General features: G+C 41.6%; 1 protein-coding gene across 3 annotated transcripts in view; it reads right to left on the bottom strand.

Annotated features, from left to right (window-relative positions):
- Nucleotides 1-12282, bottom strand: part of atp10b (ATPase phospholipid transporting 10B) — a 64684-nt gene that overhangs the window by 25303 nt on the left and 27099 nt on the right. Inside the window, exons 2-3 of one of the 3 annotated variants that reach the window (XM_049028814.1) lie at nucleotides 5734-6016; nucleotides 4985-5179 (exon numbers count right to left, since the gene is read on the bottom strand). In XM_049028814.1, coding sequence (XP_048884771.1) covers nucleotides 4985-5179; nucleotides 5734-6011 — 473 coding nt within the window. In that variant the 5' untranslated portion in view covers nucleotides 6012-6016. Of the gene's footprint in view, nucleotides 1-3490; nucleotides 4210-4984; nucleotides 5180-5733; nucleotides 6017-12282 lie in introns of those variants that run through there. The other 2 variants (XM_049028816.1, XM_049028817.1) reach the window with 2 other exon arrangements.

Genomic DNA, 12282 nt, shown 5'->3' with positions numbered 1-12282 from the left:
ATTAGTGGGAGAGTCCAATGTGGGTATTAGTGGGAGAGTCCAATGTGAATACTGGACGAAGTTTGCTCAAGAGATACTAACGATAATGTGATACAGGAGTACAGACGTCTTATGAGCTGTGACAATAAAAGAGAGCGGGACAAAGCTGAACTGAAGACCTCCATCTTCATGCCCCAGCTCACTGGTAGCTACACGCTGTTCCCTGTGATGTTTTTATGAATATCTTTGGTGTTTGATCACCGTATGCTGACTGGACACATGAAGTATGTTTCTCAGAGAACCCCGAGCAGCTGCCCCCACTGGCGTTAAAAATCAGCTTGACTGAAAACCAGTGGCTGCCCGCTTTTACGTGGGGGCCCAGACCTCCATTCCGGGAACACAGGCTATCAGCATGGGCCCGGGGGCGATGCCGGTATGGGGGGGGGGGCAGCATGCCACATGTGATGACGCACTGCAGTGGAATCCTGTCAGGCCTGTATCACCACACCACCTATCTGTGTAAACAAACCACACCTTCCTCAAATGGTGCTGGATGATGGATGCTGCACTGTTTCTATTAATAATCTGCTACATGCACGTATACATACACCTTCCCGATGATTAAATTCAGCCGCATGACAAGAATCGAAACACAAGTGGTGAAAAACAACTTAACACAGAACAGCATGCTGCATCCCTACTTTCAAATGGTCTAGGTTCATAGGTCACATGACCTTTATTACTCACCAGACAGGTACTGAGGTAGACACAGAGGTGTGGAGGTTGGTCTCCAAAGAGTATTTTTAGGAAAACAGACTGCAGGGTAGTGATGTGAGACTAATACCATAGTCTTAGAAGAATAGAAAGTGATTTTTCAGAGATATGAACATGCCAGGTCAAGGATGTCAGTCTAGTCAGTATTGTCTAGACTTTTACAGCAACTTCCAGTAAAGCTAATTAAGACGCTCGCCTCACTGGTAAGGAAATGCTGCAGTCCAGGGGTTTTCAACAATTCCTAAACCAGGGCAGCCCCTACCACCAAAGCATTATTACATAAATAATTAAAAAATGCAGGTACTGTAGGGGCTTTAATATGACCTTCTCCAGGGGGGGTTGTCCACCGTGAACATTTTTGCGCTATTAAAATCAGATGATAATATTAACATTTTCTCAGTTTACAATGGCTCGAAATCCCACACGGGGGCGCTGGGCCTTGGTTTAGAACCCTTGCTAAATAGGACGATGTGGGCTTTCCGTATTTGAAAAGCAGTTTTCTATTTTCCATTCCAGAAAACAAAGAAATGAGTAGAACTCTGCAGAATGACAGATGCCTGTCAGCGCTTAGGCATTAAAATATCTACTTGTTCTCACCTTGCAGTATCTCGAGTGGGTTAATTCTGTCAGTTTCAGAAAGGGTGTTTATTTCATGTGCTTGTTTCCTTGTGACCCAAAAGAATTTCAGTCTCTGCTCTGCAATTGTTCCTAAGCAACACATTTATTTTTAAAAATTCTCAGCTACTGTTTTCTTTTTTTTCTTTCTTTTAACACTGAGAAGCCAAGTCGATAAACCTTTCCAATTTATAGTTAAAGGATTTTACAAATGGGAACGACCGACATTTTAATTCTGCTGACTGTTTCACGAGAAATTATCGGAAGAAAAAGACACCCCCCCACGAGAAACCCCATTCTTCCCCGAAAGACATTCCAACGAAAAACGAATGAACGATCCAAGTCATTTTGCTTAATGCATCATGCAACTTAGTCATAATTGCAAAAAGAAAGATCATTCCTTCATAAGTTAGACAAAGTTTTCAGTGTTTTCTTATCATATTATTTATTCTCGACCTGTAATTTATAATGCATTAGGAACTACTCAGCTACCATGATTTTGATTTTTTGTTCAGATCTACATAAGTTAAGTAATGAGTAAAGGACAGCAGCTTGCAATGTACCTTGAAGTACACAAATGATCTTATTTTTCCTTTAAGTTGTCCCAGCTGACAGCATTAATTGATAACATCCTTCATGCATTCAGGCCCCAAACTGGACTATAAGCACAAAGTCTGTGTTTGTACAATCCAGCCAGCCTGTGGTCCATCTGCAATCCTGCCACTGAACTTTCCTTTTTTATTTGTTTGCACAATAGATTTGCTGGAAACTATATTACATACAGTCAGTGATTGCACAGATTCGGCCCCACCTTCCCCCGCTTGCCAGCTTTAAGATTGACTTGGTTTCTAATATGCCCTAAGAGGTAATGATTACCTACGACTCTTATCAGCAGTCAATAACATGCTGTAACATAATATGTTACAAATCGCACTTGTGCAATCAGGTACAAGATAACACTGTGCAGAGGTTAAATAGCCTGAGAATAACACTAGACCATTATTTTGACATCAGTTTCATACCATCGCAAGCAACAGAGGTGACGTCACAGTCTACATGCCTGGCAAGTTGAACAGGCAGGTATGCATTTCTGGCTGACTGCGTAAATTATGTCTGAAAAACACGAAATGCTGCGTAAGACAGCTGTCGTTATTCTTGCCCGAAGGGTAAACATGAGCCTGATGATGTAGCAAGTTCTCCGGTGGCATCAGGACACATGCAGGCTTCACCCTCGATCACAGCCGGGCAGGGCCGTCACCTGGACACCTGGAGCTGTCAGCGGGACCATACGGGCACTGTGTTGGGGTGCATTTGCCAGGTGCTGTCACAGAGTGGGGGCTTGAGGAGGCTATGGGCTGGGTGCAGTCTGTGAACTCAATCCCCAACAAAGCACTGCTTCCGTGTTAGAGAAGCACTATCTGATGATCATGAACCCATTTGAAGAAACTCATGGCTGGACTAGGATGGTGAAGTCACTACCACGGATATCTGATGTGTTATTCCTCAAGCAACGACGACGTAACTGGAAACCTGCTATCATCGGTTATCTAGCAACTTAACTAGTGGCCTGCCACCAGTTTCACTGGTCAGCAAAGCTTAGGTCACCATGCGACCCACAGTTCTGAGGCTGATCCGGACCACATGCAAAGACAGCATGAACCCCAGCGCCTGAAACAGCTATTCATCTTCCGTAAACAACGTGTTAGAAAGACACATTTGGAGTGAGAAATATCTGCATGTCACAGCAGAAGCAGATCCCTTCCAAGGCTCCATTCTTCCCTACACACCCCTTCAATATCTCTGCAACTCAGAGCACTTGAAACAGGATGGCATATTCAGCTAGCATGGGGGGCTGCAATTCCGATCATCTCACCAGCAACATTTCATGTGAGGCACTGAGCTACATTCTTTGATACTGTACTGGAAAAATCAAATCATACACCACCTGTATTCACTTGGGACTTTCAAAGAGTGAGACAACGCAGCAAAACACAGCAAGAGAGAACTCTGAGGTGAACTTGTGTAAACCTGCTGAGCATTTTCTGGGTTGGAAAACTCAGGTGAGACAGACACAAAACAGTGACATGTTGAACAGTGTGAGCAGCCCCTGTCTGCACAGTACCTGCTGTAAATGAGACACGGGGTGTTATTAAGGTCTTTGTCTGCCTGGTACCTCCGGAAATCCTCCCAGGCGTCCTTCATGGCAGTGATGGAGAGGATGATGCAGATGGGGATGAGAGCCACACCTGGCTGGAAAGCATTGACGACCGGCACAAAATTCAGGGCAGCGATTGCCACAAAGTAGATGTTGGCGAGGCGATGGAACTGCTCAAAGAGATTCATGGGGATGAAGGACCACAGGGTGTACTTGTTTGTCCTGATGCTGTTGTCTGCATATCTCCGGTTGGGCTGATCCTTTTTCCCAAAGTCCTCAAAGGGTAGATTGGACACCAAATACCTCACTGTCTCCTCTCCCGTCTTCACCCTCCAGCCCTGGCTGACTCGGGTCAAAAGATCCCTCAGCCGCATTGCTGCTCACCCAGTGTCTCCAACAGGAAATCTCTTCCACAGCTCACATTCGATACTGTGATGGCCCCTCATAAGGTTTGAAGAAGTACTCAAATGTGTCTCTCATAGGCAGCTCTTTCAGGAAGGAATGACTGTACGCCGTTTCTGTCAGTTGCATGACTGAAATGCTCAGGCAGGTAATCGGCCAATTAGCACACCTGCCTTCCCAGGCCAAACCCCTGGGTCCTAAGTCCCGCCCCAGGGCAGAAACAGCAAGCTGACGCAGTGGCAATTATAAAAATATTATCATGCTATAATATTCTTTTTAAAAAAATGTATATCTTTTCAATCTTCATTTTAATCTACTGCATGACATTTGTTTTTTTTTTTAATCATACCAATTTTTCTGGATATGATTAACTTATGACATGAAGTGTAACATTCCCTAGCTCTCTTTAAAAAATGCTGTGTCATATATTTACAGTAAGTAAAACTCAATAACGTGATAAGACTAAACTTCAAGCTGAAGTAAGAATTATAAAACCAACTTCAATATGACTTATTGCGTAGAAGTACATATATATATTGCTTAGTTATTTACGAGTTATTACGGGGAAAAAAAATCAGATTTATCCTGCACAAATGGTTGCTGAAAATATACTTATTAGCTGAAGTCACACTATAAAATGAGATTTACCCTGAAAATGTAAATATTATATAACAAAAATCATTTAAATTACAGCTAGAACAGTTTAATGCTGATCTTATTCATTTGTATGTTTTATTTGATTAAGCTGGTCATTACTGGTCTTTACTACAGATATCTCAGCCAGATAGTGTTCATGCATCAAGTAGCCTGATGCATCCGGGACAAGTTTCACTTTCAGAAAGCTTTAATTTAACACTTTGATGATTATCAACCTACTGCCATTACTGACAAACCACATTCCTTAGTGAGACAAACACTCAGCAAACAAAGGTCAACTTCACCGACAGGATTCTTAAAGAACATGTCTTAAAAACAAATTTCAACATATTATTACATAAAGCAATGCCTGAATGACGTCTTATTTGAATGACTCCCTTCAAAGACAAGGGAACAACCTACCAGTCATAGACTGAGGCTGCTCTGTAGTTTACGATCCTGTCAAACTTGTATCTTCTGAAATCTTCCAGGGCATCTTTTAATGATGAAGCCACAGTGACGACCAGTAGGGGCAGCATTGTGATCTCCCTGTGGAACACCTCCATTTGCGGAAACCAGTTTATGGCAACAAGGAACACAAAATAAATGTTGGCGAGCCTGCGGACACGAAAAACAGACCGTGGTCAGTAAATGCAAAGCAGTCTTTAAAAGGTCAGAAGCTAAGATTAGGTTTACTTCTGAGTGGGAACATTATTCAGAATAATGTCCTCACAGGATAAGAAACTCCGCTCTTGCTTAAAAAAAAAAACTTCCATGGACCGTTGTGAGAAAAGGTTCATGAGACTTTGTCAGCAGCACAGAAATTCCGTATTTTAGGATGGTGGAGTCAAGCCTGAGCTCAGACCCACCAAAAGGTTTAGCAAAATCTTAGCAAATCCAGATCACTCATAAACTAAATATCTCCTATGTTTTAGTGGTGGCTTAAGGAATCACATATTGCATTGAAGTGACAGATAAAATTAATATCCATAATAACAGGTAAAGAACATGCAGTGTTGTGCATTTCTGTGTAAGGAGGATAGACAGCATTATAGACACACTCACACACACACACACACACATAAAGTGAAGACAACACAGAGGGAGAGTCATGTTTACATTTACTTGATTACATTTTCTCTTGGTCACATCAGCATGATGAGCCCACTCACCTGTAGAACTGCTGAAACAGGTTTTTGGGCAGGAAGCTGAGGAGAGTGTACTTTGTGGTCCTGATCTTATTCCCAGGATATCGGTCCATGAGTTGCTTATGGCTGGGGGTTATGGCGTTAACGCTTATGGCGTTGTTTGGGAAGACATGGCGGAGAGCAGCAGGCAGCGGGATCTCGCGGTCCTGGTGGGGGGGTCTGAGAAGCGGCGTGGTCTCCGAGTCCCCTGTGGTCTCAGGTCTCCGAAAGCAGCAGCTCAGCCTGTCTATGGAGTGTGTCATCCTTCCTTAAGGAGACACGAAAGGGGGAAATGAGAAAAGCAGCAGGAGCAAAGTTCCAGTAAAAGGATTGTGACTGCTGGCAGAGAAGGAACGGCTAGTCCACACAGGAGTGGAATCTGTAGGACACAACTATAGGTTATGCTCCGAGAGTAAGATGTGAAAGGAAATGCTATTGGTCAGTGCCGTTTATGGAAAATCAAAGGTGCTGCTGTGGTAAGAAAAAAATAAAGAATCATATTTATCAATGAGCAGTAACAGACCACCTGGTCTCATGACTTATGGCGTCACTAATGTTACCACCTAAAGATTCTAAACCGGATACGTACATCGTGTTAGTGAACTGGTGTGTAGCATTGGAAAAAATGCCGTCATCTTTGAATATGACAAGGTGAACAAAGATCTTTATTAATAATTAACCACAATTACGTTAAGGATGTCTAAATTATAATGGCATTTTGAACTCATATACTACATACTGTGCTGCAATAAAAAAAAATTGATGCTAACCCCTTTAAAATTAGCTGTAATACTCACTCTTAAGTCAGCAATAACTTCTTGTGTTGCCTGAGTGCTCATGCAGCTACAGTATAAGCAGACATTGCCTTTTCTTTTTGACTTATTAATTACAGGGGCCAAATTCTGACCTGGCTGCATACATTCATTTCCCTCAATAAGCTGCTGTTTTCTCTAACTATTGTTCTACTTGTAGTATAAATTAATCCCCACTGACTTGCTCGTATTTCATCCGAAAAAGCTCTACATGGGTCTTCTTGCTAAATCTTTATTGCCTGCTACACCACCTGAATTGGTACCATCTGCAAATTTAACAAGGTTGTTAAGTCTCCCAAATCCAGCCATTTACATAGATTGCAATAACAGCCATAAAACACAACCTACACTTATAGTAAAAGGCATTAACCTGTTACAGGACCTGATATGAATCAGTCAAATCCACAAGTACAATCTATAACCGCAAATTATGTTTGTGTTCATGTTTGTTACGCTATTAATGCGATTTGTTGAAATGACTCATTGCTGAACCAAAACAAGCCACCCTGGAGAATACCTACAATGTCCAACAGAAGTCGAGTGGGTTTACATTTTTTGTTTTGCTAATATGGTGCTTCAAGCCGGAAATATGTTCCACTTAGGCCTTAATTATCAGTGCTATCTGATGATTCCGACATGAAGGCGTCTCCGTGAGAAGAGCCTGGTAAATTGATGACTTTAGCGTAATCTCAGCTGCATAATTCTGTTTCGGCTCGTGACAAAAGGCCGTAGGTAGAGTCTCCCAGCACGGTGGAAAGTGAAAGTTTGGATGCATATTGCGTTTCAAGCTACACTTAGAATCTTAGAACAGCCATTGTCGAGTATGGAATGTCGCCCTTGGCATTCTGCAGAGGGAGTCCATCAGATGTCCAAGTACCCAGACTGAGACCCTCCTCTTCTTCTCCTATCAAACCTTCTGGAACAGAAAGATGCTCATTTACTTCTTTTCGGTGGCAATAACGGTAAGCTGATGGGTAACGTCAAATCCGCACGCTCCAGGTTGCTGAGCCGCCCTTTCATCTGTCTTCGGGAGCTGAAGCCATTTAAGGCATATTTAAACGTGTCATTTTTCCGGTTAAAGGGAAGAATGTGGAATAAAAAGTCACACTGGGGAAATATATATTAAAAGAATGTATAGGTAGAGCTATATTATGTCAAAATAGTGACATCAGGGGATGCTGGGAAAAATGAATCAGTGCAATTAATTTCGCTAATGCTATTAATTTCCCTATGAAAATCTGGCCCCTCCCAAAGTTCATCCTAGAATCGCCTTACTGCCTTCCCCAAGTTCTCAAATCCTTTGTTACGTTGTTGCCCCCATGAATGGCCACACAATGGTCAATCAGCAACTGCACACACATTCATACAGTACTAACTCTCTCTCCTTCAGTGTCTCCCACTTCCTTTTCACCTCCACCCACATTTCGCACCATTGTACCCTTGCATATTTGCACCCACTACACATAAAGTGTTGCGCTAATCGTTATTTTTTGTCTTATTGATTTTTCGATATTGTTATGTTAGGTATATTTTATTAAATTCCGTATATTTTTAGATCGTAATTTCTCCAATTTTGTGTAGCACAGTCAAGGAACCTGTCAGAAAAACCCTTGCAGTATGTTGTACAAGCACAACTACATGTGATAAAAAAAAAAAACTTAAAAAAAACTGACCTTAATTTCAAATTGGGGGCCAGCGAATTAAGAGTGGGGCGTGTGTCATGCTAATATCCTACCAGCTGTCTAACAATTAATACTGCTGGCTCATTAAGTGTTCATCAACCACTCAAGTTGCATGTAACATACAACGAAAATGATTAAATAAAATAAGGTTACTTAAGTTACTGCCAGGGAAAAATCCTAAACCTACAGAGAACAGGGGAGAAGAAGGAAATCAAACCATCTCAGTGACTAAGTGGCTATTCTGAGATTGCTGATTTCATTAATTCCGGAAGGATTCTAGACAAACAGCCAATTTGCAGCTTTAACAGCAGTGACTTCTCTCGTAATGCCGGGAAGTATTGATGCCCTGCATGGATAAAATGCACCTTTAAACTGACCCATCTTCCTCAACAGATTCCCCGAGAGGCCAGGCTCCGACTCTCAGCCCCAGTGTGGCGTGCGCCTGTCTGTTTGTGAAATCTACCTTCTGCAAGCTCGTGAATGTCAGTCAAGGCCCCCAAGAAGACGGCACTGATATGAAGGTCACAGACACTCGATGCCAGAAATGCCTCAGTACGAAATATTCAATGTGTCAGTAAGGAATCAGTTTCAAGCTCCATCTGTTATTCTTCACAGAGAACAAAATTTTCTTGTAATAAAGCTGAAGCAACTAAATATAAAGAACTCAACTAAACGAAAAACAGAAGACTCATTAGCAGATTTCCTGGGTAATGAGCCACAGGCTACCATTATTTGTTAGACAACGTCAGTATTAAAACAGATGCTTCTAGCTACAATCATCCGGCAAAAAAATCCACTGTGAAAGCCCACAGTAAAACTGTGACGTTTACAGTTAAACCTTAATTATTCACAGTTTTACTATAAAGTTTACAGTTCTACCATGAATGTTTCATAGTAGACCTGTGAACACTCGTGTTACTATGAAGTTCATGGTCACCTCTTCTGGCCATTAATAATTCTGACAGTGAAGGTCAACTGTAGATTTCACTGTAGAACCAAAAAAGTGTGCCAATTCATTATTAAAAAAATCATGGTTGAACTGTGAAAATACATAGTTAAACTGTAAAACAAGTTTACAATTTTACTATGAAATTTTACAGTGTGTTTTTTCCTGGGCAGAATTTTTTGTTATTTATTATTAATATAGGGGGTGGCATGGTGGTGCAGTGGTTAGCACTGTTGTCTCACACCTCTGGGACCCAGGTTCGAGTCTCCACCTGGGTCACATGTGTGTGGAGTTTGCATGTTCTCCCCACGTCGTCGTGGGGTTTCCTCCGGGTACTCCGGTTTCCCCCCACAGTTTAAAAACATGCTGAAGCTAATTGGAGTTGTTAAATTGCCTGTAGGAGTGCATGAGTGAGTGAATGGTGTGTGAGTGTGCCCTGCGATGGGCTGGCCCCCCATCCTGGGTTGTTCCCTGCCTCGTGCCCATTGCTTCTGGGATAGGCTCCGGACCCCCCGCAACCCAGTAAGATAAGCAGTTTGGAAAATGGATGGATGGATTATTAATATATTCTTCTCAATGTAAAAATGGAAAGGAACAGCTTCTGGTCAAAGATCCATGAAAAAACCACATCACAAACAAACCATATCAAACGATGGTTCATGTTTATGACCCCTGCCCTGCGATGCACCAGCATCCCGTCCAAATCACGGCTCTGCAGCTCGCTTGCTGTGACCCTGCTTTGGCATACTGATGGATGCTCTGACCGCTCCTTGAATATATTATATAATCATTGCCCAGTATCCCATACCCTCCGTCTTCTCTGAAGCTAAATTCAATGCCTGTTGGCAGGAGATCAAAGAAGCCGCATTCAGAAATACACACTGCTTCAATATCAAGAGTAAAGCCAAAGACAAAATTCTGAAATCACACTCAAGACATATCTGCTTGGAGTAAGACAAAGAAGGGAATTTACAAAATGTACACAAAAACATCTCAAAATGTGGCAAATCTGAACCGGACAAAAGATTCTGCAGATGAAAATAAGTAAGCTAAGAATGTATCTAAAAAAATATTTTTATTACAATTATAATATATTTAATTGTATTTCAGATGTTAACTCTGAGTTTAGTATTTAGAATGTTCTGGATCTGTAATGAACATGACATCAATAATCACATAACTGTGCTTAGTGTGATTATCCTGACCTTTCTGCATCCATATTAATCGCACCATCAGTCACCACCAATGCTGAGGGACTTCAATGAGGGCCAACATTGCAGAAAAAAACATTTTGACCACTTTCATGCAAGATGTCCCCAATACACCCGGTTGAAAACTCTAATCTGATTTGCATGATAACATCAATAACTGAACACTGAGTATCATAAGTGTAGCAAAATGAAAAGAACATTCGAGATAGGATGAGAGATATGTGGATCTGCTCATTTATTTTAGTTTAAGGGGAATGAATTTCATTCAATCACCATTCCCCCATCACTATAAATTCCCACCGAGGTGCACAGCTGAAATGCCAGATCTGACATAATAAGATGAGAATTTCTAACTGAAATACGGCCTCCTTATGCGTTGGTGTACTTGGAAGAAATTCTGAAATCTTGAGCAAAAAAAGCCAATCTATTTCTCCATAGTAAAGTACTTTTCAGGGTATAAGAAAGCTGTTGTTCTGTTGATAGGCCAAAATACTTTAAAGTCGCTATTATCTATCTGCCACAAATGACTTACAATGTTGAATGTCATGTTTAATGTAAAGTGAGCGAGTGTATTAATCTGGGTTTACTTTCACTCTGCAGTGCAGAAACCTTTCAGAGTTTTCAGTTTTTTCACTTTTGCTCTACCAGTCTAAATATATCGCTTAATTTGAAGTAGGCTAATTTTTAAGCTTGGTTACAGTACGTAGGTGTCGGCAGGTAAAAGAACAGGCTTTGGAAACAGATCTACCTGCACCTTAATGCAACATTCTGTGTATAACACCCAACATATATTCACTGCCAAGTTTTTAGACAGAACGGAACAGGATGGTGGGTGATTGACAAGTTAATAAGGGCCTGTCTGCGTATGTCCTTCTTTCTACCAGCAGGGGGGAGTGCAAAACCCTTGTTCCAGTATGAGAGGTGTGAGAGTTGGGGCATAGTGTTGAAAATTTAAGTAAAAAAGTACATTAAATTAAAGTGTAAGCAAGAAAGTTACAAATTTTTATGCGTGTTAATCATTCTCTTTCCTACATGAATAAAACTGCCTTCCTGTGCATACTTTTACATAATGTTTCCAAATAAATAGCTCGCAAATAACTCAACTTCTAAGAATGGCAGTGAAATCTATATCGTTTGTATAAAAATATATTTTATTTTGCTGCAACCCTGCACCAGTAATATTGGTTACTGGTGATTTACTACTGCATATATTGATATTAAGTCACCAGATTTACCCAGGAAAGACACATCTGGGCCTGGGTTGCATGGATAAGACCGCCACAGCCACCGTAATCGCTCATGAACTTTGCGACTCATGGAGGAGGCAGCCCTGCCGCGTATCCCGCTGGTAGGAAGTCAATGACTGTGACAAAGCAAATTAACTTACAGGATGCAGTGGACACTGCAGGACAGCAGATGACTCTGCCCTCAAAGAGCAGGAAACGATGCGGCAATTCCAGAAACTTTCTTTAATGGAGGGCCAGCCAGTACCACAAGAGCACTACAGCTTAATGCTAACGGATGAGCAGAAAGCCACGCCACTGGAGGGGTGTGTCAGCGAAACCATCAACCACCGGCAGGGCACAGAGGGCGGAGTCAAGTCAGTATGGACTCAGGCAGCCTCCAGATCCATTGCAGAATGCTTTGAGAAAATGGCAGATGATATAGATCATGAGTCACAGAGCGAGAGTGCTCAAACTTTATGCTCAAATGTCTGTATCAGATTTTTGTTCAAAGTCAGAGGTCTGGAAATATTTTCAATAACAAAACAGTTCAAGGCATTTCATGAACTACAAAGTGTTCGATATATAAGAAAAATGGAAACTTTGCTGATCGTTTTTTTTTTTTTTTTATGTCAAACCATGTCAAGCCTTTTCACATTA

The sequence above is a fragment of the Brienomyrus brachyistius genome, chromosome 10 (assembly GCF_023856365.1).
Source record: "Brienomyrus brachyistius isolate T26 chromosome 10, BBRACH_0.4, whole genome shotgun sequence".
In the NCBI taxonomy this organism is placed as follows: Eukaryota; Metazoa; Chordata; class Actinopteri; order Osteoglossiformes; family Mormyridae; genus Brienomyrus; species Brienomyrus brachyistius.
Note: the sequence above shows the minus strand (reverse complement) of the source record. Positions and strands in the feature narration are given on the sequence as shown.